The sequence below is a fragment of the Salmo trutta genome, chromosome 12 (assembly GCF_901001165.1).
Source record: "Salmo trutta chromosome 12, fSalTru1.1, whole genome shotgun sequence".
In the NCBI taxonomy this organism is placed as follows: domain Eukaryota; kingdom Metazoa; phylum Chordata; class Actinopteri; order Salmoniformes; family Salmonidae; genus Salmo; species Salmo trutta.
In genome coordinates this window covers 53405895-53431539 of record NC_042968.1, presented here as the reverse complement: position 1 = coordinate 53431539, position 25645 = coordinate 53405895, and the positions used below count along the sequence as shown (strand labels likewise).

Here is a 25645-nt window from a genome sequence, read left to right as displayed (position 1 = left end):
TGGAGCTCCAATGCTCGCCAACGAGTTTAAGCAAGCTTGCAAGTAATTTGGACATGGGTTGTGAAAAATCATTGGGGTTTATTATTTGTATTTATTTTGATGTGGTACATTGAAAATGTGATAATATACATCTTGAACCTAATGTCTGTTGCATTGGTGGAGTCATTTACTGTTTCAGTTTCATGTAATGCATGGGAAAGCATATCCTTATATAATAACAAAAATCTATAATCATTCTATCTGAAGGTAATCCCCTAGTTGTCATCACCCTAGCGAGTTTACAATAGGGATTCTTATTGGAGATGTCCTTCTCACCTAATATCCCATGCTGTTTAGATATTCTAAGTAAGGTAATATCGTGAGAATCAAATACGAGCCTGGTGAGAGCCTGGCAATATTTTACCGGAACGCGCTTAAAACAATGAAGTACACCGCGCTGCTGAAAATGCGACGGATGGAGAGATAATTAACCGCTTCCGTTAAGCTATACACTACCGGTCAAAAGTTTTAGAACACCTACTCATTCAGGGATTTTCTTTATTTTCACTATTTTATAATTTGTAGAATAATAGTGAAGATATCAAAACTATGAATTAACACATGCAATCATGTAGTAACGAAAAAAGTGTTAACACTTTTTTGGTTACTACATGTTTCCATATGTTATTTCATAGTTTTGATATTTTCACTATTATTCTACAAATACAGATTTTTCTTTTAAAGAAAAACCCTTGAATGAGTAGGTGTTCTAGAAATTTTAACTGGTAGTGTATATCTACTAAAATTTCAATCGGCTGGCCCTATGTCCTGCTCAACAAATTAATACTGACCGAGTCTACACTCTCCTTGAACACGAGAGACAGAAATAGTACGTTTGGCCCAACGCCCTATTTCACAAATTTCGATAATTGGCTGGATTGTGTACTAGCACTAGAAATGTAATCACTAACCCTAGAAATTGAATAACGAACCCTACACCGACTATGTCAGAATAACAAACTGCTTTTCAGTTTCATATTGGCTGAATGCAACATGAAGGCCTCATTCTATCTTAGATTCCTCGCATGGGGCATCAATATGTTGTGACGTTGGTACCATTAAATGCGATGACAATTATTTTATCAAATCAATTAACTATGTTTAATTATTACAATGATTAAATTGCTCATGTAACAATTAAATGAGCAACAACACAACGGAAAAATGTGTTTCCCGACTCATTCTGAAGGTTGACTTTAAATCTGCATCAGCCCTAGTCTCCATGATGAATCAGTGATACACAAATTGGCTTAATTATTTATTTACTAACTTTAATAATCACACAGAATTACATAAACACACACACAGGAGAGATTATACATTGGTTACTAACATGACGCAATGAAAGGTCCCTAGTGGACTAAACCGATATGACGGCTTGTTACACAACGAAATGGGGGGGAAAGAGAAGAGAAGAAGAAGAGACAAAGGAATTAAATTATCGTACATACAGTTGAATAATACGCTCAGCGTAAATATGGATATTTAGCACCCTAATAACAACCGCTCATTTGGATTTAGAAATGCAGCACATATTTACGCTTGTATGTCTTTGTCGTCTCGCTCTGTTGAAAATGCCCGTTAAGTCTGTGGAATCAGTCGACTGAAAGTGGGTTGTCCACCAGAGGTCACCAAGTCCTTTGTAGTCGTAGCTTCTTGGTCTCGGACTGTCTGTTAGAACGTATCTTCCAGAGGTGTACCACACGGTGTTCAGCTGGCCTTATCCTTCACTCTGTGTAGAATAGATACCCTAAAGATACTTATAGTGGTGAGAGGAAATTGTTCTTTGTCTCTCGTCTTCGGTCGAGTTCCCTAGGCTAACAGTGCATAATCAGCTGCAGACTGACTGTTCCTGTGTAGTCTTCTTCTTCGAGAGAGAGAGTTTCAGAAGGTCTCCACGTTTTCTGGTTTGGTGGAGATTTTCTTCTTCTCTGTTGAAAGTGTCTAACCATTTCGTACCTTTCAACTCACGTTGACGGTCACACTGTTCTAATGTAAAGTCTAACCATTTTACACGTCCGGCTTACTGTCCTTATACTGGTTTGTAGAGATTTCAACCATTTCAACATGTGGATGGTCCTCATGTTCTCTGCTCTAATGTACATTTCGTTAGCGGCCTTTTTATGCCCTCGCCTTGGAGGGTGCTTCTATCACGTTTCCACAATGTCTGTGCTCACGTGGATGTGGTTACTGAGTGGGTAAAACTTTACATGAAAAACAATTCCCTCATTTAGAACGCTAAAATCACTGTTCATCTTCTCACAAATAGTTTCATATTTAATCATATAAGTTCCTCAACATTTCTATGTAAAACTGGGATGCATACATTTGTAGAGTTGCAGTTATTTAGTTATACCGTCCTTATTGACATCACAAACAACAACTTATTTGAAGTGATTTTTGTTTCGAGCTCCAACAACCGTTTTCCACATTATTTGTGTTAGGAATATTGCGTCATTATCCACTTTTGGATGTTGCCGTTTTGGTGGGAGGAATCTCCTTGTAACAAAAGGGTTCTTTCCCCTCAATCCTGCAGAGCCTAAAGGGATTTCTGCAAGGTATTTAAGACCATCATAAAACTGTCCAACTCCATCCCTCTCCTCCTCTTAGGTAGAGAGAGGGCGCTGTAGAGCTGACCTACTGTAATCTGATCCTTCGGATCCTCACAGGAGAGTCAGGACACCCATCATGAGGTTGCTACAACCTAGCCTATGAATGAAAGTTTACAACATCGGTGCAAACAGGTCGAGAGAGAAATTTGAGGTGACAGACACATGGACTGACAGTGACATTACTGCCTTGCACAATCTTGCCTGCATCTAGCTGATCTAGGGTGTAATCATTAGTCCAACATTTGCAAACAAGAGTTTCTATTGGACGAGTCCAGGTATAATTTATCCCCATTCTGTTTGCTTCTGTTTAAGAAATGTTTTACAACAGAATTGGCAGAATGAATACACCCCTGATCACATGTAAACACAGTTCACTTTCATAGCAGCCACATTGTATTCCTTCTCGCATCTATGCGCTCTCCTCCTCTAACATTTTTCCTTTCCTTGTGGACTTCAATGCACAACACATCAGCTAAACGTGACCAGGCGAAAAAACCTTTCCAAGCCAAACCATATCATAACCGCTACACACAACCTGCATTGTTGTCTCCATATTTGCTAAAGTAATATCATAGTCAACATAGCTAACAGAACTAATGCGTTAGTAAACCCACTACAATCATGCAGTAACATTGGTATACAGTCAGTAAGCAGTTCAATAAGCAGTTTAGCAGTTACACTGGCTGGCCTCGGTGGCAATAAATTAGTAAAACCAAAAGCTTACATTGATTTGGAAGAGTTCCAGTGTTGTATTGGATATTCATAGTCAGCTAGCTAACATAGTATCCCTCTGTTTGAGTAGGCTATACTAGCTAGCTACATTTGCTAGCTAAGTAAGTCTTGCTTCTCCTTCATTTTGGAAGAAATGAATTTGTTCAAAACTGTTCAACTGTTGACTTTCTCTCTCTTTGAGTCAACTATTCACCACATTTTATACACTGCTCTGCTAGCTAGCTGTAGCTTATGCTTTCAGTGCAAGATTAATTCTGATCACTTCATTAGGTGGACAACATGTCAGTTCACGCTGCAAGAGCTCTGATAGGTTGAGCTCTTTTGCAAAAGCTCTGTTGAAAAAGTGTTTTAAACGGAACGAAACAGGGATAAACATACACACATTTTTCCAATAGAAACAGTTGTTAGAAACTGTTGGACTAATGATTACACCCTAGATCAGCTAGATGCATGCAAGAGTGTGCAAGTTGGTATTGCATGTGTCACTGTCTGTCACCTTGATTACTCAATTTTCTCTCGATCTGTGCACTTATGTTGTAAACTTTCATTCATAGGCTAGGTTGATGTAGCAACCTCAAGATGGGTATCATGGAGTAGCATAAACCTGTCAATGTTATATGAACTGTAACTCAGTAAAATTCTTGCATGTTGCGTTTATATCTTTGTTTAGTATATTACAGCATATTGGATGACTGTCATTCATATTCCATTCACCCAGCTCAACGTTAGGAAGGGCATAGACCCACCCACTTGGGAGCCAGGCCCAGCCAATCAGAATTTAGTTTTTCCCCCAAAAGGGCTCTATTACACAGACGAATACTCCAGATGTTAAAAAGGTTTATTGCAAGGGGGCCTGACATTTTCCAAATGCGATTATTCTTTGGAAGAACTGTATAAAAAAGCTACCCACACATATCAATAAAGCACTTTTCTTAAAATGAAATGTTGATAAAAGTAATTAGGAAGAAGTGGAGGGCACTCAACCAATGTGAACCAAGGTGCAACCAAAACATTTGATAATCATTGAAAAGGAAAAGGCACAATGCTCGCTCACCATTTTTTAAATGTTTTTTAAACAACTATTAAAAGCTTCTTACAAGTAATTAGGTCATTTCAAAGTCATCTGAAAACTAAGCATCTCAATAAATAATACAAGCATAATGCCAAATTCCAGTCTGAACGATGTTTTGAATTCATTTCCCTCAGCCATTAGGTGCAGATTTATTTGTCACACACCTTTCTAACGAGTCCTTGTGAGCATCAGAAAGGAAAACAGAAAGCATGCATGTGTTCCTGAGAGTTGTAGCTTTCAGGAATGCACAGTGCTTAATTTGTAAATTGGGAGGTGTCGCAAAAAAAGTTAACCCGAGGGGGGGTGACCTGGAGGGCTCTGAGGTACCAAAACGCATAAGAAAAAACACCTTTATGATAAAGCATTGCATGCTGGTCTGGTCTGCTGTGTCTGCTTCACAAGCATTCCCAGAAATCTTGCAATGTTGTGCTTCTGGGTTTAGAAATGGTGATATTATATTTATCTTGTGCCATCTAGCTAGCTTGGTTTAGCTCTGTTCATATACACTGCTCAAAAAAATAAAGGGAACACTTAAACAACACAATGTAACTCCAAGTCAATCACACTTCTGTGAAATCAAACTGTCCACTTAGGAAGCAACACTGATTGACAATACATTTCACATGCTGTTGTGCAAATGGAATAGACAACAGGTGGAAATTATAGGCAATTAGCAAGACACCCCCAATAAAGGAGTGGTTCTGCAGGTAGGGACCACAGACCACTTCTCAGTTCCTATGCTTCCTGGCTGATGTTTTGGTCACTTTTGAATGCTGGCGGTGCTTTCACTCTAGTGGTAGCATGAGACGGAGTCTACAACCCACACAAGTGGCTCAGGTAGTGCAGCTCATCCAGGATGGCACATCAATGTGAGCTGTGGCAAGAAGGTTTGCTGTGTCTGTCAGCGTAGTGTCCAGAGCATGGAGGTGCTACCAGGAGACAGGCCAGTACATCAGGAGACGTGGAGGAGGTCGTAGGAGGGCAACAACCCAGCAGCATGACCGCTACCTCCGCCTTTGTGCAAGGAGGAGCAGGAGGAGCACTGCCAGAGCCCTGCAGAATGACCTCCAGCAGGCCACAAATGTGCATGTGTTTGCTCAAACGGTCAGAAACAGACTCCATGAGGGTGGTATGAGGGCCCGACGTCCACAGATGGGGGTTGTGCTTACAGCCCAACACCGTGCAGGACGTTTGGCATTTGCCAGAGAACACCAAGATTGGCAAATTCGCCACTGGAGCCCTGTGCACTTCACAGATGAAAGCAGGTTCACACTGAGCACGTGACAGACGTGACAGAGTCTGGAGACGCCGTGGAGAACGTTCTGCTGCCTGCAACATCCTCCAGCATGACCGGTTTGGCGGTGGGTCAGTCATGCTGTGGGGTGGCATTTCTTTGGGGGGCCGCACAGCCCTCCATGTGCTCGCCAGAGGTAGCCTGACTGCCATTAGGTACCGAGATGAGATCCTCAGACTCCTTGTGAGACCATATGCTGGTGCGGTTGGCCCTGGGTTCCTCCTAATGCAAGACAATGCTAGACCTCATGTGGCTGGAGTGTGTCAGCAGTTCCTGCAAGAGAAAGGCATTGATGCTATGGACTGGCCAGCCCGTTCCCCAGACCTGAATCCAATTGAGCACATCTGGGACATCATGTCTCGCTCCATCCACCAACGCCACGTTGCACCACAGACTGTCCAGGAGTTGGTGGATGCTTTAGTCCAGGTCTGGGAGGAGATCCCTCAGGAGACCATCCGCCACCTCATCAGGAGCATGCCCAGGCGTTGTAGGGAGGTCATACAGGCACGTGGAGGCCGCACACACTACTGAGTTTAATTTTGACTTGTTTTAAGGACATTACATCAAAGTTGGATCAGCCTGTAGTGTGGTTTTCCACTTTAATTTTGAGTGTGACTCCAAATCCAGACCTCCATGGGTTGATAAATTGGATTTCCATTGATTATTTTTGTGTGATTTTGTTGTCAGCACATTCAACTATGTAAAGAAAAAAGTATTTAATACGATTATTTCTTTCATTCAAATCTAGGATGTGTTGTTTAAGTGTTCCCTTTATTTTTTTGATCAGTATATTTATACGAATGTGTGTCAGGAGAGGCTACAGTATATTGATGTAAATGGTTCACTGATGTCATGTCTTCTGCATTCTTAAAGCGTTGTAGTTTGGCATTGAGATGCTCATATCATGGTGTCACATTGTATTTGTGTATGCTGTATATTTCAGAGCCCCCTTCGGTGGAATCGCTTAGCTGGTTTACCCAGCAGGGGGGGCTGTGGGTGAAATGGCAGCCCCCCAATGTGACGGCCACTGGGGAGCCCTACAGGTCCGAGGTGACGGAGTACATACTGGAGTGGGTGTCTGTCAGCGATGGCGCTATGGACTGGCAGAGAGAACGTAGGCACACTAGGACGGCAGCCATTAAAGGTAAGAAAGAGACACACGCTATGTTTTTACTGAGTATTGTCTTGTAGTTTGGCTATAAACTCTTTGGTTGTCTTTCTGCTGGTTTTGATGTCTTATGTTGACTAGGGATGAGTTCGATTAAAATACAATGTAAGTGACACCCATCAACTGATTTGATTCTGGAAAAACTTGTGTGGAACTCATCCCTAATGTTGACTGTATTGGTAAACGGGTCACAGGGATCAAATAAATCCAAACATTATTGTACTGTCTTATGTCTAATTTTCCCAATCAAGGTAACCTTCAGAAGTTCAATCGCTACAATATATCTGTGTATCCCATGTACTCTGGGTGGACTGGGAAGCCATTGACCATAGCAGCCTTTCTGGAACAAGGAGGTAAGAAATAGTACTTGTCACTGAACTACTGTAAAGTATACACAGTATTTTCTGTGTAATATACCTATGGTGGCGGTTTCCCGGACACAGCTTAAGACTATTCCTGGACCAAAATTTTTTTATTTTACCTTTATTTAACCAGGTAGGCTAGTTGAGAACAAGTTCTTATTTACAACTGAGACCTGACCAAGATAAAGCAAAGCAGTGCGACACAAACAACCACACAGAGTTACACATGGAATAAACAAACATACAGTCAATAACACAATAGAAAACAAGTCGATGTACAGTGTGTGCAAATGATGTAAGATAATGGAGGTAAGGCAATAAAATAGGCCATAGTGGCGAGGTAATTACGATATAGCAATTAAACACTGAAGTGATAGATGTTCAGAAGATGAATGTGCAAGTAGAGATACTGGTGTCACATCCTGACCCTTGTAAGATGTCATTTTCTATAGTAGAGTGGTCAGGGCGTGACGGGGTGTTTTTTGTTGGTTTTCGTGTTTTCTGTTTCTATGTTGTTTTTCTAGGTTTCTATGTTGGGGTTGTTGGGATGATCTCCAATTAGAGGCAGCCGGTTCTCGTTGTCTCTAATTGGAAATCATATTTATGTAGGGGGTTTTGCCATTTGGTTTTGTGGGTTGTTCATTTCGAGTAGTGTGTTTTCTCTCTGCGTCACGGTTTGTTGTTTTTGTTATTTCAAGTATTTGGTGTATTGCATTTAGTTTCACGGTTTAATAAAGATGTGGAACTACAAACACGCTGTGCCTTGGTCTGATCCTCTAAACAGCCGTGACAACTGGGGTGCAAAATAAAAATAAATACATACAGTAGGGGGATGAGGTAGTTGGATGGGCTATTTACAGATGGGCTATGTACAGGTGCAATGATCAGCTGCTCTGACAGCTGGTGCTTGAAGTTAGTGAGGGAGATCTAAGTCTCCACCTTCAGTGATTTTTGCAGTTCGCTCCAGTAATTCGCAGCAGAGAACTGGAAGGAAAGGCGGCCAAATGAGGAATTGGCTTTGGGGGTGACCAGTGAAATATACCTGCTGGAGCGCGTGCTGCGGGTGGGTGCTGCTATGATGACCAGTGAACTGAGATAAGGCGGGGCTTTACCTAGCAGAGACTTGTAGATGACCTGGAGCCAGTGGGTTTGGCGACGAGTATGAAGCGAGGGCCAGCCAACGAGAGTTTACAGGTCGCAGTGGTGGGTAGTATATGGGGCTTTGGTGACAAAACGGATGGCACTGTGATAGACTGCATCCAATTTGTTGAGTAGACTGTTGAAGGCTATTTTGTAAATATTTTTTCACCACCTGTTCTGGTTGATGCAGCTCCGCTGGAGGGTCCCTCTGTGAAAGTGAGGCGGACAGGGAAAAACGAAGCTGAGCTGGAGTGGATGGAGATTCCACTGGACAAACAGCGAGGGTTCATCACCAACTACACCATCTTCTTCATCACAGGGGGCAAGGAACACTGTAAGGAACCACACCTTGTAGACATTACTACACAATCATACCTCTTTATGAATGTGTTTCTTTGGCTATAGTTGGACCTTTACTGGTATTTGAAAATACCAGTAAGTATATGCAAGTACTGGTATTTGAAAGTGAAGTACTTATAAGTACTGATATTTGTAAGTACACTATATGTGTTTTTTTTGTCCAACCTAAACATTTACAGCTGCAATAAAAATAAAATAATTGTACAAATGTCTTTGTTTTTTTCAGCAATAGTTGTCTCTACCGACACCTACTCTTACACTGTGAAGCGCATGGCCAGCAACAGCAAGTATGTGGTGCGGGTCATGGCATCCACAGTACAAGGCTCTACAAACAGCTCAGACCTGTCATTCAATACTCTGATGTATGGTGAGTGAAGCATTGTTAACTGGACACTTCATGATATAAGGTATACAGTATGTATACAGAGTGTATATGGTGCATTCTGAAAGTATTCAGACCCCTTGACTTTTTCCACATTTTGTTACATTAGACTTATTCTAAATTTGATTACAATTATGTTTTTCCCTCATCAATCTAATATACCCCATAATGACAAATCAAAAACTGAAATTTGTGCAAGTTTATTACAAATAAAAACCTATCACATTTACATAAGTATTCAGACCCTTTACCCTTTACTCAGTACTTTATTGAAGAGGCGGCAGGTAGCCTAGTGGTTGCAAGATTGCTTACTACATGATTCCATATGTGTTATTTCATAGTGTTGATGTCTTCACTATTATTCTACAATGTAGACATTTTATTTAAAATAAAGAAAAGCCTTTGAATGAGTAGGTGTGTCAACTTGACTGGTACTGTATATACAGTATGTTCCATCCTAAAACTTTTCAATATATTTCCATATATTTTGTATTCCAGTAATATCTTTTCATATTTTGTAGTGTGTCCCAGTAAAGCTTTTTCAAAGTAGCAGTCCTGAACACCCAATGCTCCAAATACATTTCGTAGTCGCTACTTCAACCTATTCATTGTGCCCTTTTGTCATTTCTCCTTTTTGTTGTAGTCTATTTTAGTTGTACTGTTACTGTATCTCCATCCTGTGTTTGTCCACAGTTTCTAGAAGGACATTTTTTCTGACCAACACGGTTGATTTTAAGGCATGTTGCTAGCTTCCCAATGTCCATTCTAGTTCTATGTGTCTATCCCTCAGCTCCCGGGCAGATAGAAGCCATTGTGGTGTCTGTGTGCATCAGCTTCCTGTTTTTCGTAGTGCTGACCATGCTCTGCTGCATTTACAAAATGGACTCGTAAGTCTCAACTACACTCTTGGATTGTATGAAGTAGAATGTCTCTACATTTTAGATTTGGATGTTTACAATGGCTGAAGTGTGATGTTCAATTGTAAGAGCATTTACTCAGATTTGAGTAACACAAAGTAATTGTTATTAAATCCAGACTTTTTCTCAGTTTTTTACTCTTTCCACGATGAGTCAAAAACGCATTTAATATTCTTGCACAATTGCACTTTTGACTATAGTTACTCAGCAAAACAATGTTTATCGAAGAACATTAAAAATAAACTCTAGCAGATTAGTTCAAACATGCTCTCTCGCTGATGCGTTACTGCTGGGGAGTATGCTTCCTATCACACATCAGCTGGTCTCTGTCTAAACAAGGAAAAAGTAACGTTAGTACTAGTAGCTATTTTGAGACGGAAAAATAGTTAAGTTAAACTTCTTGTAAGGTTCGCAATAATGGCCCCACTCAGTTTACCAAGGAAAAACATAGGAATGTGTATGTAGAGACTCTTATCCCTAGCGCCCTTGTCAATTGGACAACAGCCATCACTATTGTTAATACAAGGTAAGGCTAGTGTATGACACTAAAGACTCGTTGCAAATGGCACCCTATTTCCTTTATAGTGCACTACTTTTGACCAGGGCCCATAGGGAATAAGGTGCCATTTGGGATGCATCCTATACCGTGGTGTCCGAAATTGACACCCTTGATAAAGATTAGCGAAGATGACAATATTAAGTAAATAATTTACCTAAATACTGAGCTATATTGTATGCTCAAATCATTTGGGAAATTATATTATTTTATACTAATACAATTGCTCAGAGAAATATATTTTGTGTACCCGTAGGTTGAAAATGTCAGATTTGTGCACTGATAAGAGCCTAAATTGGAACGCACTGGCTGTACAGTAACATGCTATAAATGTCAGAGGTCAGGTTGACTGGCAGCTGTTCTGAACTTGAGTACCGCATGCAACAAGAAGTTACCCCCATCCCTCCCACTGATTGGGAAACTTTTGCATATGTTTTGTTGTCTGAGTGAGGGAAATTCTTTAAATTAAGAGGACTTTGTGTATTTTGAAAGATGAGACATTGAGGATTATAATAAATACCACTTTGATGTCATGCAAGCAAGCCAAACACCCATCCAAATGTGAACTTCACATTTCCATATCATAAAACTCATGTCATATACAGTGTCAACGTTTATGATCACTATGTTTGATGTACAGGTACAAGTATGGCTGGGAATTGCCAGGAATCTCGCGTTACAATATTATCTCGATACTTAGGTGCCGATACAATATGTATTGCGATTCAATACTGTGATTTTACTTTGATTCCAATGGGCCAAACATACTTTTGTATATATAGTGTATGTGGGCACCTCTTCAAATTTGTGGATTTGGCTATTTAAGCCATTCCCATTGCTGACAGGTGTATACAATCGAGCACACAGCCATGCAATCTCCATACACAAACATTGGCAGTAGAAGGGCCTAACTGAAGAGTTTTTTTTAATTAATTTTTTTAACTATTACTTGGTAAACAAAATATTTATCTCGGAACAATTGTGTTAGTTTAAAAACTACTTTACCAAAATTTGACGACACAATATAGCTCAGTATTTGAATTATTTATTGTATACAGTCATTTCTGCTCATCTTTATCAAGGATGTCAATAATTTCGAAACCCACTGTTGTTTTCTATGTAGGATAAAGAAGAAGATCTGGCCACCGGTTCCAGATCCCTCCAACAGCACTATCGCTAAATGGTCTCCTGATTTCACATCCAAAGTAAGTTTAAGTGCCTCCTGTGCTAGTCAAAGAGGATGTTTACGTAAGTTAACCTGTTTGGTATAGGGGGCAGTATTGAGAATTTTGGAAAAAATATGTTCCCATTTTTAACGGCCTCCTACACCAACTCAGAAGCTAGAATATGCATATTATTGTTCAGGTTTGGATAGAAAACACTCTGAATTTTCTAAAACTGTTTGAATGGTGTCTGTGAGTATAACAGAACTCCTATGGCAGGCAAAAACCTGACAAGGCTTCAAGCAGGAAGTACCCTGTCTGACAAGGAGTCGTGCGTCTTACCTCTTTTTATTGAAAAGTAAGGATCTTAGCTGTAACGTGACAATTCCCAGGGCTCCAATAGGCTCTCAGAGCCCGCGAAATAACTGAAGGTTTACGAGGGAACCTCAGGTTGAAATATATTATCGCCTTTTGTAAGTGGATGCTCGGAGGACCTTTCAATGATGCGCGTGCATGAGTCGCTTCTGAGGAGAAATTTTATTCGGCTGTTTAGGCTCAATGCATACTCCCGGTCGGAATATTAACACTTCTCTATGACATAAATGGCATAAAAATTGGTTTTAAACAGCGGTTGACATGCTTCGAAGTACGGTAATGGAATATTTAGACATTTTTGACACGCCAATGCGCCATGCGCGACACCGCGAAAAAGCATTCTAGAACTCACGAACAAAACGTCGCTGTTGGAACATAACGATGGATTATTTGGGACCAAACCAACATTTGTTATTGAAGTAGAAGTCCTGGCAGTGTATTCTGATGAAGAACAAGCAAGGTAAGAACATCTTTCTTATAGGAAATGTGATTTTGGTGGATGCTGACCTGGGTGGGTATCTAAATAGCTAGCCCTGTAATGCCGGGCTATGTACTTAGATTATTGCAAAATGTGCTTCATCCGAAAAGCTATTTTAAAATCGGACATATCGAGTGCATAGAGGGGTAATGTATCTATAATTCTTAAAATAATTGTTATGCTTTTTGTGAACGTTTATCGTGAGTAATTTAGCAAACTGTTAGTAAATTCACCGGAAGTTTGCGGTGGTTATGCTTTTTCTGAACGTCACATGCTAATGTAAAAAGCTGGTTTTTGATATAAATATGAACTTGATTGAACAGACATGCATGTATTGTATAACACAATGTCCTAGGTGTGTCATCTGATGAAGATTATAAAAGGTTAGTGCTGCATTTAGCTGTGGTTTGGGTTTATGTGACATGATATGCTAGCTTGAAAAATGGCTGTGTGATTATTTCTGGCTGGGTACTCTGCTAACATAATCTAATGTTTTGCTTTTGTTGTAAAGCCTTTTTGAAATCGGACAGTGGGGTTAGATTAACGAGATTCTTGTCTTTAAATAGCTGTGAAATAGTCATATGTTTGAGAAATTGAAGTTATAGCATTTCTAACGATTCAAAAATCGCGCCACTGGATTTCAGTGGCTGTTACGTAGGTGGGACGAGTTCGTCCCACATGTACTAGAGAGGATAAGATGGTACTTTATTTAAAAACTTTATAGTACAACTCACCGGCTGAGCCACTTGTCAATTAAGTTTATCTGTGTTGCTGAACTCTCAAAACATTTATTGCTCCTATCTGCTCTCCACTGATCGTAACATCCACATGGGTCGTTCCACCACAAAAACGAGATTGACACCCACCATCTCAGATTGTTCTAAAATCGTTTCAGTTGTTAGAAACAGAAGATTATTTTGTTGAAATATAATTTGATCTCTGAGAAATTAAGCTAATTGATTGCATCCAAATTGGCCATTTATATTTATAGAATTCATATGATATTCAATACATATAGTACCTATCATCTAATTTGGACCAAGTTTTTTTCTAGCTATGAGTAAGACAAGTAGTATGGAGCTGCGCCTCGGAGTATTGTTTATTCATCCTATCCTTCATCCAAACTTGCAATGCCTCTCATTCATAATGCAATCTTTTATAAGTGTGTATGACAGAGTCATCAGTTGGACTCATGGCATTTCTCCATTTGTCTACTTTGCCTGTAAAATATTAATTAAAGTAATTTGCAATGTCATGTTGTTTTGTAAAAAACATACCCTTTGATTCAAGAAAGGAGGCAAACATGTTTGAATACCTACCCATTATAACGTTCAAAGTTCTCCATTGTTTTTTTCCATCACCCTTGACTTCATATATTTTGTGCTGATAATATCCTTTCTTTATACCTTGGTCTCAAGATTTCTTAAATGTACAATAACTTTGCTTATCAGACAGAGTGCCAGATCTATCCGCTTCCTTTTTGGCATCATTACGTTGAACCATTACATTTCTCAGCTCATCATCAATCCATGGGGCACTGTTTGACCTCACAGTGCGTTTTCTTAATGGGGCATGCTTATCAACAATACTCATAAATAATTTCACAAACACACTCAGTGCCATTTCAGGATCATCCTAACTACACACTTCCAGCCATTCCACATTCTAAACCTCATCCACAAATGAGTCCTGATTGAACCCCTTGTAGGACCTTTGGTATATTACTGTGCCATTCAGCCACAAGAGCATTAGTGAGGTCGAGCACTGATTAGCGATTAGGCCTGGCTCGCAGTCGGCGTTCCAATTCATCCCAAAGGTGTTCGATGGGGTTGAGGTCAGGTCCAAGCTTTACACTACTCCAGCCGACTCTTGGCATTGCGCATGGTGATTTCAGGCTTGTGTGCGGCTGCATGGAAACACATTTCATGAAGCTCCCGACGAGGAGCTTCCAGAGGCAGTTTGGAACTTGGAAATGAGTGTTGCTGATTTTTACGCTCTTCGTACTTTCCACTTCACAATAACAGCACTTACAGTTGACTGGGGCAGCCCTAGCAGGACAGAAATTTGATGAACTGACTTATTGGAAAGGTGGCATCCTATGATGGTGCCACGTTGAAAGTTACTGAGCTCTTCAGTGAAGCCATTCTACTGCCCATGTTTGTCTATGGAGATTGCACGGCTGGGCGTGGCTGAATTATCCGAATCCACTAATTTGAAGGGATGTCCACATACTTTTGTGTGTATATATTTATATATATTTATATATATATATTTATATATATATATATATATATATATATATTTATATATATATATATATATAATGTACCTTATCCAACATTTCACAAATTACATCAAGCTATTTCACATCAGCTTTAGACCTGTAGCAGCAGCCAACTAGTATAGGTTTCAAATGTGATAAATGCACCTGTACCCATAGCACCTCTAATCCATTCAACATTAAGTCCTTACGTTGTTTTGCTGGAATATGACTCTGGGCGTAAACTGTGACTCCACCTCCACATCTATTCCTGTCCCTTCTGAACAAATGATATCCCTATATTTAGATCTCAGCATCCTCAAAAGAAGAGTCCAAGTTAGTCTCTGATATTGCTAATACATTAATCTTATGACTGCATTAGACAGCATATTTCATGAATCTTTATTCCTTAAAGTGCATATATTCAAATTGGCAATCAACAGACATTTCTTTGGTACGTTTAGAGTAGGGATCATCAACTAGATGCAGCCACAGACCAATTATTTCTTCAGCGTATGGTCAGGGGGCTGGAACATAATTTGTAGACTGCAAGTTGACCGCAAGAAGTCCAAACAGATCCTGACTAAAACATAATAAGCTTGCTTACACTTGTATACGATCACATATATCTCTCCATTATGTGATTACTTGGAGCTGGAGCTTATTTGCTGGTGTTTTTACGTTATGTCCAACAATTCACCCGCGTGCCCGCTGGCTGCCAGTTGGGGATCCCTGGTTTAGAATATTTGATTGTCCAAGCATGAATCAGCAGTTGGAATCTGAGAGATACTCTCTGTGTGTGTTCGCATGTGCATGCGTGCGTGCGTATTTGGGGGTGGGTCAGAACCTGGCAATATCAAGATGTAGGATGGGACATAAACCTAACAATTTCAATGACTAATTTGTATGAACAGGGGGAAAAACATCACCAAATTCACAGAGAATACATTATATAGGATGAGAGTACTCCGAGCCGCTGCTCCATTCTACTTGTCTTACTCATTGTTAAAAAAACGTTTGGTCCAAATCGGATGTGAGGTACTATATTCAATATTATATGAATTACAATGGACAATTTGGTTGCAATCAATTAGCTTAATTTCTCAGAGATCAAATTATATTTCAACAAAAATAATAATTTAGGAATGCTAATGTTATCTTTTACTAACTGCAGAAACAATTTTAGAACAATCTGAGATGGTGGGTGTCATGGTTTGCTGAAATGACATGGAATGACCCACATGAGTCATTGTGATAGTGTTACCAGCAGGTGTGGTTTACCTAGATGACAAGTGATAGGACCAAAAGGTAAAAGAAAATATCTAATTTGACAGTTCACACAATTTGGGGAGCTATAGAGTAACTTTACAGTTTTATGCATTTAGGGTTAGGAGTAGGTCCTGATCCATTTTACACAAAATGTTCTTCCCTCACCACTAGGAGGATCTATAACCCTCCTCACTACTATGCATCAGGGTTGGGCTCAATTCCAATTCAGTTCAAGAGGAGAATAATAAATTATATTCATGAGTGGCAAAGTCTTTGAAAATAATAGGTTGATTTTCAGTTCAGGAATTGCATTTCACCCATGCATTCCTATTCGATAAATGCGGTAAAGAGATCAATCGAACTTGACCAAAACAATGGAATTGCCATGGAAACGTGTGGGGGGAAAGGGCCGTGGGGTAAAGATCCTGAGTCTCCTCAAGTGCCCCCCAGAAAGATCTGCCTACATTTAGACTATATTGTTTATTTTACAGCTTGTCGAGGTAAAAATTGGAGTATAATGCTTGTATGGATGTCAATCCAAACACATGTTCATCGTTACCAATTAACCGCATTATGGTTAAAAACGACTTTGACTAACACCACCGATTTTCTGTATGCTAGCTATGCTTACCAGTTTATACGAACGGGAGTTAGTATTTAGTAGTCACTTTTTCTGAACCTGAAACGGGACAACATCTACATGTTATGCAGCGAAAACAGTCAAGTATATCCAAATCGGACTGTCAGACCATGAAACGTTCTGAAAATCAGTATTCTCACTAAAGCGTCTGTAGCATCCGAACTGTGGGCTACAAACTAATATGATTTTGGCAGCTTCGTTAAATAGTACCCGCAAAACACCAGTCTCAACGTCAACAGTGAAGAGGCCACTCTGGGATGCTGGCCTTCTAGGCAACGTTGCAAAGAAAAAGCCATATCTCAGACTGGCCAATAAAAAGAAAAGATTAAGATGGGCAAAAGAACACAGACACTGGAGAGAGGAACTCTGCTTAGAAGACAGCATCCCGGAGTCGCCTCTTCACTGTTGACGTTGAGACTGGTGTTTTGCGGGTACTATTTAATGAAGCTGCCAGTTGAGGACTTGTGAGACGTCTGTTTCTCAAACTAGACACTCTAATGTACATGTCCTCTTGCTCAATTGTGCACCGGGGCCTCCCATTCCTCTTTCAATTCTGCTTAGAGACAGTTTGCGCTATTCTGTGAAGGGAGTAGTACACAGCGTTGTACGATATCTTCAGTTTGTTGGCAATTTCTCGCATGGAACAGCCTTCATTTCTCAGAACAAGAATAGACTGACGAGTTTCAGAAGAAAGGTCTTTGTTTCTGGCATTTTGAGCCTGTAATCGAACCCACAAATGCTGATGCTCAACTAGTCCAAAGAAGGCCAGTTTTTTTTATTGCAGTTTTCAGCTGTGCTAACATAATTGCAAAAGGGTTTTCTAATGATCAATTAGCATTTTAAAAGGATCAACTTGGATTAGCTAACACAACGTGCCATTGGAAAACAGGAGTGATGGTTGCTGATAATGGGCCTCTCTACGCCTATGTAGATATTCCATTACAAATCTGCCGTTTCCAGCTACAATAGTCATTTACAATATTTAACAATGTCTACACTTTATTTCTGATAAATTTGATGTTTTTTAATGGACACATTTTTTTTGCTTTTCTTTCAAAAACAAGGACATTTCTAAGTGACCCCAAACTTTTCAACGGTAGTGGGTATATATACACTGCTCAAAAAAATAAAGGGAACACTTAAACAACACATCCTAGATCTGAATGAAAGAAATAATCTTATTAAATACTTTTTTCTTTACATAGTTGAATGTGCTGACAACAAAATCACACAAAAATAATCAATGGAAATCCAATTTATCAACCCATGGAGGTCTGGATTTGGAATCACACTCAAAATTAAAGTGGAAAACCACACTACAGGGTGATCCAACTTTGATGTAATGTCCTTAAAACAAGTCAAAATGAGGCTCAGTAGTGTGTGTGGCCTCCACGTGCCTGTATGACCTCCCTACAATGCCTGGCCATGCTCCTCATGAGGTGGCGGATGGTCTCCTGAGGGATCTCCTCCCAGACCTGGACTAAAGCATCCGCCAACTCCTGGACAGTCTGTGGTGCAACGTGGCGTTGGTGGATAGAGCGAGACATGATGTCCCAGATGTGCTCAATTGGATTCAGGTCTGGGGAACGGGCGGGCCAGTCCATAGCATCAAGGCCTTCCTCTTGCAGGAACTGCTGACACACTCCAGCCACATGAGGTCTACATTTTACATTTACATTTTAGTCATTTAGCAGACGCTCTTATCCAGAGCGACTTACAGTAGTGAATGCATACATTTCATACATTTAATTGTTTTACTTTTTATTGTACTGGCCCCCCGTGGGAATCGAATCCACAACCCTGGTGTTGAACACACCATGCTGGCGTTGAAAACACCATGCTCTACCAACTGAGCCACAGGGAAGGTCTAGCATTGTCTTGCATTAGGAGAAACCCAGGGCCAACCGCACCAGCATATGGTCTCACAAGGGGTCTGAGGTTCTCATCTTGATACCTAATGGCAGTCAGGCTACCTCTGGCGAGCACATGGAGGGCTGTGCGGCACCCCAAAGAAATGCCACCCCACACCATGACTGACCCACCGCCAAACCGGTCATGCTGGAGGATGTTGCAGGCAGCAGAACGTTCTCCATGGCGTCTCCAGACTCTGTCACGTCTGTCACGTGCTCAATGTGAACCTGCTTTCATCTGTGAAGAGCACAGGGCACCAGTGGCGAATTTGCCAATCTTGGTGTTCTCTGGCAAATGCCAAACGTCCTGCACGGTGTTGGGCTGTAAGCACAACCCCCACCTGTGGACGTCGGGCCCTCATACCACCCTCATGGAGTCTGTTTCTGACCGTTTGAGCAGACACATGCACATGTGTGGCCTGCTGGAGGTCATTTTGCAGGGCTCTGGCAGTGCTCCTCCTTGCACAAAGGCGGAGGTAGCAGTCCTGCTGCTGGGTTGTTGCCCTCCTACGGCCTCCTCCACGTCTCCTGATGTACTGGCCTGTCTCCTGGTAGCGCATCCATGCTCTGGACACTACGCTGACAGACACAGAAAACCTTCTTGCCACAGCTCGCATTGATGTGCCATCCTGGATGAGCTGCACTACCTGAGCCACTTGTGTGGGTTGTAGACTCCGTCTCATGCTACCACTAGAGTGAAAGCACCGCCAGCATTCAAAAGTGACCAAAACATCAGCCAGGAAGCATAGGAACTGAGAAGTGGTCTGTGGTCTCCACCTGCAGAACCACTCCTTTATTGGAGGTGTCTTGCTTATTGCCTATAATTTCCACCTGTTGTCTATTCCATTTGCACAACAGCATGTGAAATTTATTGTCAGTGTTGCTTCCTAAGTGGACAGTTTGATTTCACAGAAGTGTGATTGACTTGGAGTTACATTGTGTTGTTTGAGTGTTCCCTTTATTTTTTTGAGCAGTATATTTCCTGAGCTTTCTTATAACTCCTAAATATAACACCAGTATATTCAACTTCTCAAATGCATTCAGTTTTCGAATTCAGTTCTCTAAATTCAGATTAGAGAAACCAGAGACAACGTCCTGGTACTTTGCCAGCCAGGAAAGGTAGAAGAGAAAAGATAGAATCAAATGCTCACTGTGGTAAACAGAAAGGTCCACTCATGGTTTTGGCATGATAAGCTTGGATCATCTGGTCACTCAATGTAGAGGGGATGAAGATGCGGTAATGGGTGCTGTGTGTTCCATCTCCTCTTGGAGTTTTTCGATACACTTTATCCTGAATTATGCTGAACTTCTCATTGAAGCGACTCTTCGAGTCTTCAGACAGACTCTTGTGAATCACCATGATGGCGGCATCATTCTGCTGTGCTCTCCACATACTCATCATCCAGACACTTAGCGGTAGTGTAAGTGCTGCACAATGGAAGACAAACATTGACAGTCTCTGTAATCCGAGAAAAGGCATCTGGTACAACATTCAGCTTTCCTTTGCAATACTCAATGATGAAGTCAAACCTCTGAAGTCTGATAGACCAGTGAATAAGATGGCTGTTGGTCTTACCTGATGCCAGAACCCACTGCAGAGCAGCGTGGTGTGTGACAACTGTGAAGACCTTCGCCTCCAAGTAGTAGCTCCATTTCTCCAAAGCCTAGACCACAGCGACACACTCCCTTTGTCGTTGAATAATCCCTCTCGGCTGAATTAAGGGTGTGACTTGCATAGGCAAGAACTTATTCTGTTACAGGTCCTGTTTGATGAGCCAAGACTGCTCCAAATCCTGTTTACTTCATCCGTGTACACGATGAAGTGAGCATTCAGGTTAGGATGTCCAAGCACTGGAGGAGTGTTTGAGTGCTTTAAATGTGCTTTGGCATGCAGGGGTCCATTGGAATTTCAGCCCCTTCTTACAGTGGTTGAGTGGTTCAGCAACCTTTGAAAAGTCAGGCACTAACCTGTGGTACCATCCAGCCATACCCAGGAAGTGCTGAACAGCCTTGAGGGATGTGGGAATTGGGAACTCCTGCACTGCTGAAACCTTGGCTGAATCTGCATGGATACCTTCAGCATTAACCACATGACCAAGGAACCTGAGTTCTGGCTGCAGGGTCAAACCTGCAGCCTTTAGTCTGTCGAAGATGGACTGTATGTTTTGCAGATGATCAGAGGCAGAGTAGATTATGATGTCATCCAGATACACAAGACCATTTCTTCCACTCAGATCTCCCAGGACAGTCTCCATCAGCCTTTGGAAGGTTGCTGGAGCGTTCTTCAAACCAAAAGGCATGACTTTAAAGGAGTGCAAACCAGCAGGGCTGACAAAGGCAGTCTTGTCCTGACTGGCGGGACCCATTGCCACCTGCCAATAGCCGCTGTTCAGATCCAGATTACTGAAGATGGATGCTCCTGCCAGAGAGTCTCTGAGCAGTTTGTTGTTGGTTTTCCTCCATTTGACGGGGGAGGTGAGCAACCTCAGCTGCACATCTTTCTGATCAGCCTCCACACTTTCACTGATTTCCCCTGCATTGTCAAACTATGGTTGGTGTGTGTCCATTGTTGTTCCATTTGTCCAGTGAGCACAGAGACACCTCTCCAATCTGTCTGGGTAACAGGAAGAGGTTGAGGGGAGGGTAATGGCGGAGAAGTTATAGCTGAGCCTGAAGCCTGAGGATAAGTCCTTCCACAATGAAAGAATCCCGGTCATCATTTCCATTTGGTGTGTCCACATTGACACAGTATGGGGTTCCAACAAAAGACATGATTCAGCTTTGTGTGGGTGGTGTCATGGGTGCTTTTCTCTTCAAGCCCCTGTTCGGGCTCCAATTTTATAGCGGTATTGTTAGAGGGGGTAAAGAGAGAGATTTTGTCGGGCGCCAGGCAGGTATTAACCCTGTTGAAAGGAGAAGAGTAGGATAGATGGAGTACCACTACCAGACACACACACATCAGCAGAAGAGACTGCCTAGAGTGTAGCCTGTTGGTCAGATAGCCAGTGGAGAGAAAAGATAAGACACACCATATAAAAACACACATCACAGCACAGTAACCCCACCAATAATACCTCATACAATAATAATGGCAGAGCAATTTAACGGCAACTTCATGGAAACAATTGACAAGAAAGAACCCAGTCATCAACATTAGAGGATTTCCAGTATAGTGTATTACCTATATAGTGAGGGGGTATGAATGGGTGTGTGTGGGCCTGATGGTTTGTTTTTCAAAGCTTGGCAACAATGTTGCTACTACTAGGCCTCCTGAGTAGTGCAGTGGTCTAATGCACTGCATTGCAGTGCTAGCTGTGCCACTGGAGATCCTGGGTTCATGTTCAGGCACTGTCGCAGCCGGCCGCGACTGGGAGACCCATGGGGCGGTGCACAATTTGCCCAGCGTTGTCCGGGTTAGGGGAGGGTTTGGCCGGCAGGGATGTCCTTGTCCCATCGCGTACCTGCGACTCCTGTGGCGGGCCGGGCACAGTGCACGCTGACAGGTGCACGGTGTTTCCTCTGACACAATGGTGCTGCTGGCTTCCGGGTTAAGTGGGCATTGTGTCAAGAAGCAGTGCGGCTTGGTTGTTGTTGTGTTTCTGAGGGCGCACGGCTCTCGACCTTCGCCTCTCCCGAGTCCGTACGGGAGTTGCAGTGACGAGACAAGACTGTAACTACCAATTGGATACCACGAAATTTGGAGAAAAAGGTAAAAGTAAAAAATAAATAAATGTTGCTTTTACTACATGTGAACAGTGATGGGAGCGGTCTAAGTATGAGGTCAAAGAGGGGTGAAATGTAACCGAGGTGGTTTGATGAATCAGGCTCTTTTGAGGAGTAACCTTGCTGGAGACGTGAAGACTTGTGTTAGCTTCCAGAATTGATCCCTTTGGGCTTTAGCTAAGTGGGCTAACACAGTCTTGTGACATGCAGGAGACCTAGTTCGAAAGAGCAAGATTAAATCGGGAGTGGAACGTATATCCTTAGGTCTATGACAGGGCTAATCAACTGTATTCTTATGGTGGCCAATTTCTTGAATGGGGTCATAATAGTTTATAGCCAAAACGGTTCAAACACTAGAGCCAAATTCATAGGAAGAAAATAAATTCTACATGCCACATTTGCATGCCACGTTTACCACAGTGAGCATTTAATTGTATCCGGTTCTTCTCTACTTTTCCTGGCTGGCAAAGTCCCAGCATGTTGTCTCTGGTTTTGAATCTGAATTTGAAAACTGAATCGGAATGCTTTAGAGAAATTCAATATATGAAACTTTGATCCTCTTGAAATTATAGTTTGTAAGCTTGATACACAGACAATGAATGTAATATCTACCATATTGAAACTGAATATATTAATACTGGATTTGAATATTCAATTAAATTGAGAAATATTTTAAAACTGATTGCAATATTCACTTAATTCAGTTTCAAATCATGAAATACAAGTTCAGTGTGTTAATTCAACGATTCAATTTGTGCAAGTATTACATTCAAATTCAATATCCTAATATGCTATTTCTACGTTTTGTTTTTGTCTTACTTTCTGTTTTCTACACCAGTTGAAAATACAATATTTTTGGTTAAAGAAAATATATTTCACAGCGGTTTAGATGGTACAATGATTCTCTAAACTATACTTGCTTATTTTTTCACAGAAACTGAAATTAGATGAACTATTAGAATTTTAGCAACCAGGAAATGGTGGAGCAATATCTGTATAGTGCATCTTTAAGGAAACACTGTGGGCCTGTTACAATACATAAATCATGACGGATTTGACGAATATCCACTTTGGTTCACCTTCAACAATTGTGATCTAACAATCTGGTCAATGGAAAGTCTGTGCTCTTTTGACTGCTTTACCGCATCTATAGGCACATGTTGCTAAATGCAGATGTGTCCATTTCAGTCATTTTACCATTTCACTCTTTTTTCAGCGTATTGTAACATAGATGTGAAATGCACTTTAAAGAGAACTTGACTTGACTTAATCCTCCCTTTTTGTTCCAGGCTGACACTCCTAAGGAGAGCGCGCTGGGTGACGTGAGTATTGTAGAGGTGGACGTGTTCGACAGGAAGTCTCTGTGTGAGGAGGATAAGGCAGGCCTGCCGCTCAAGAAGGACAAGTACCTGTCGGAGGAGCATAGCAGCGGCATCGGCGGCTCCTCCTGCCTGTCGTCACCTCACCAGAGCGTCTCAGACAGCGACGAGGGCGGCGACGAGGGCCAAACTACAGCCAGCACCGTCCAGTACTCATCGGTGGTGGCATCCTGCGGCTACAAGGGCCAGACCCCCTGCCCTCTCCCCCTGTCCGGCTCCTCCCAGACGCCCAGCTTCGCTCGCTCCGAGTCCACCCAACCCCTGCTGGACAGCGAGGAGCACCCGGAGGGCCCCGAGTCACACCAGCGCTACCTGCGGAACCCCTACTTCGGGCGCTTGCCTGCGGGGAACGATGGCGACAGCGGAGACCTGGAGGACTTGAACCAGATGGAGATGAAGAAGCAGGGGTTGGCTTTGCGCCGGTTCTGCCCCCTGGAGGAGGACTTTCAGCAGACCACACCCACAGAGGAGGGTCAGTCACCTGACGGACAGCCAGGCCCTGACCCTAGCTACATGCCTCAGCTCAGTGGCTACAGGCCTCAGTGTTAGGAGGATGTATGGTGACTCTTCCTCTGTGCCTTTGTTAATTTCACTTTTGTTTCAAGCTTTTATATTATGAATTATGTCAGCCTATTATTTTTGCACTTTCCCAAATGGCAATCATGAACTTCATGTGGTCATCGTGACTTGCCTTGTTAAATCTATTTTAAGTGGATGATATAATTTGCCTTTGTCAAGGTTTTATTGTTTTAACATCCTAAAAAGCAAATAGATGCCTACGTGCAGACCCGTTCATTTTCAGTTAATTACTGACCTAGGTAGTTGGCGTCACCCATTGACCTCCGAAGAAAAGTCCATAGCCTAGATGTGGACCCCTATTCTCTACAAGCCGGCCAAGTTTAACTTTGAATGGACAGTGTGATGACGCATCATTCCAAGAAAGAGGACTTGAAGGAAGCAGAAAGGTGATGCTAGCCAATACAACAGGACCCTCTTGAAATGCAGTACCTTCAGAAAGTATTGATACCCCTTGACTTATTCCACATTTTGTTACATCCTAAATTCTAAATGGATTTAATATAAAAGTTCTCACCAATCTACACACAATACCCATAACAACAAAGTGAAAACATGTTTTTTGAAATTTTTGCAAATTTATTGAAAAGGAAAAACATGATTTACATAAGAATTCACACCCCTGACTCAATACACGTTAGAATCATCTTTGACAGCAATTACAGCTGTGAGTCTATCTGGGTAAGTCTCCAAGAGCTATGCGCAGCTGGATTGTACAAGTTAGTTGTTCATCATTGCTCAACAACCATTTTCAAGTCTTGCCATAGATTTTCAAGCTAATTTAAATCAAAACTGTAACTAGGCTACACAGGAACATTCAATGTCATCTTGGTAAGCAACTCCAGTATATTTTTGGACTTTTGTTTTAGGTTATTGTCCTGCTGAAAGCTGTATTTGTGTCCCAGTGTCTGTTGGAAAGCATACTGAACCAGGTTTTCCTCTAGGATTTTGCCTGTGCTTAGGTCTATTCCATTTATTATTATTTTTTTCCCAAAAAACTCCCTAGTCCTTGCTGATGACAAGCATACCCATAACATGATGCAGGCACCACCATGCTTGAAAATATGAAGTGTGGTACTTAGTGATGTGTTGGATTTGCCCCAAACATAACTCTTTGTATTCAGGACGTAAATTACATTTCTTTGACACATATTTTACAGTTTTACTTTAGTGCCTTATCGCAAACAGGATACATGTTTTGAAATATTTGTATTCTGTACAGGCTTCCTTCTTTTCAC

General features: G+C 41.6%; 1 protein-coding gene across 1 annotated transcript in view; it reads left to right on the top strand.

Annotated features, from left to right (window-relative positions):
• LOC115203782 (interleukin-6 receptor subunit beta) overlaps positions 1-25199 on the top strand; it is an 81422-nt gene extending 56223 nt beyond the window's left edge. Inside the window, exons 10-16 of the mRNA XM_029768766.1 lie at positions 6693-6893; positions 7169-7270; positions 8610-8753; positions 9006-9146; positions 9952-10048; positions 11758-11839; positions 23742-25199. Of these exons, the coding sequence (XP_029624626.1) occupies positions 6693-6893; positions 7169-7270; positions 8610-8753; positions 9006-9146; positions 9952-10048; positions 11758-11839; positions 23742-24380 (1406 nt within the window). The 3' untranslated portion in view covers positions 24381-25199. The remainder of the gene's footprint in view (positions 1-6692; positions 6894-7168; positions 7271-8609; positions 8754-9005; positions 9147-9951; positions 10049-11757; positions 11840-23741) is intronic.
• The last annotated feature ends 446 nt before the right edge of the window (positions 25200-25645 follow it).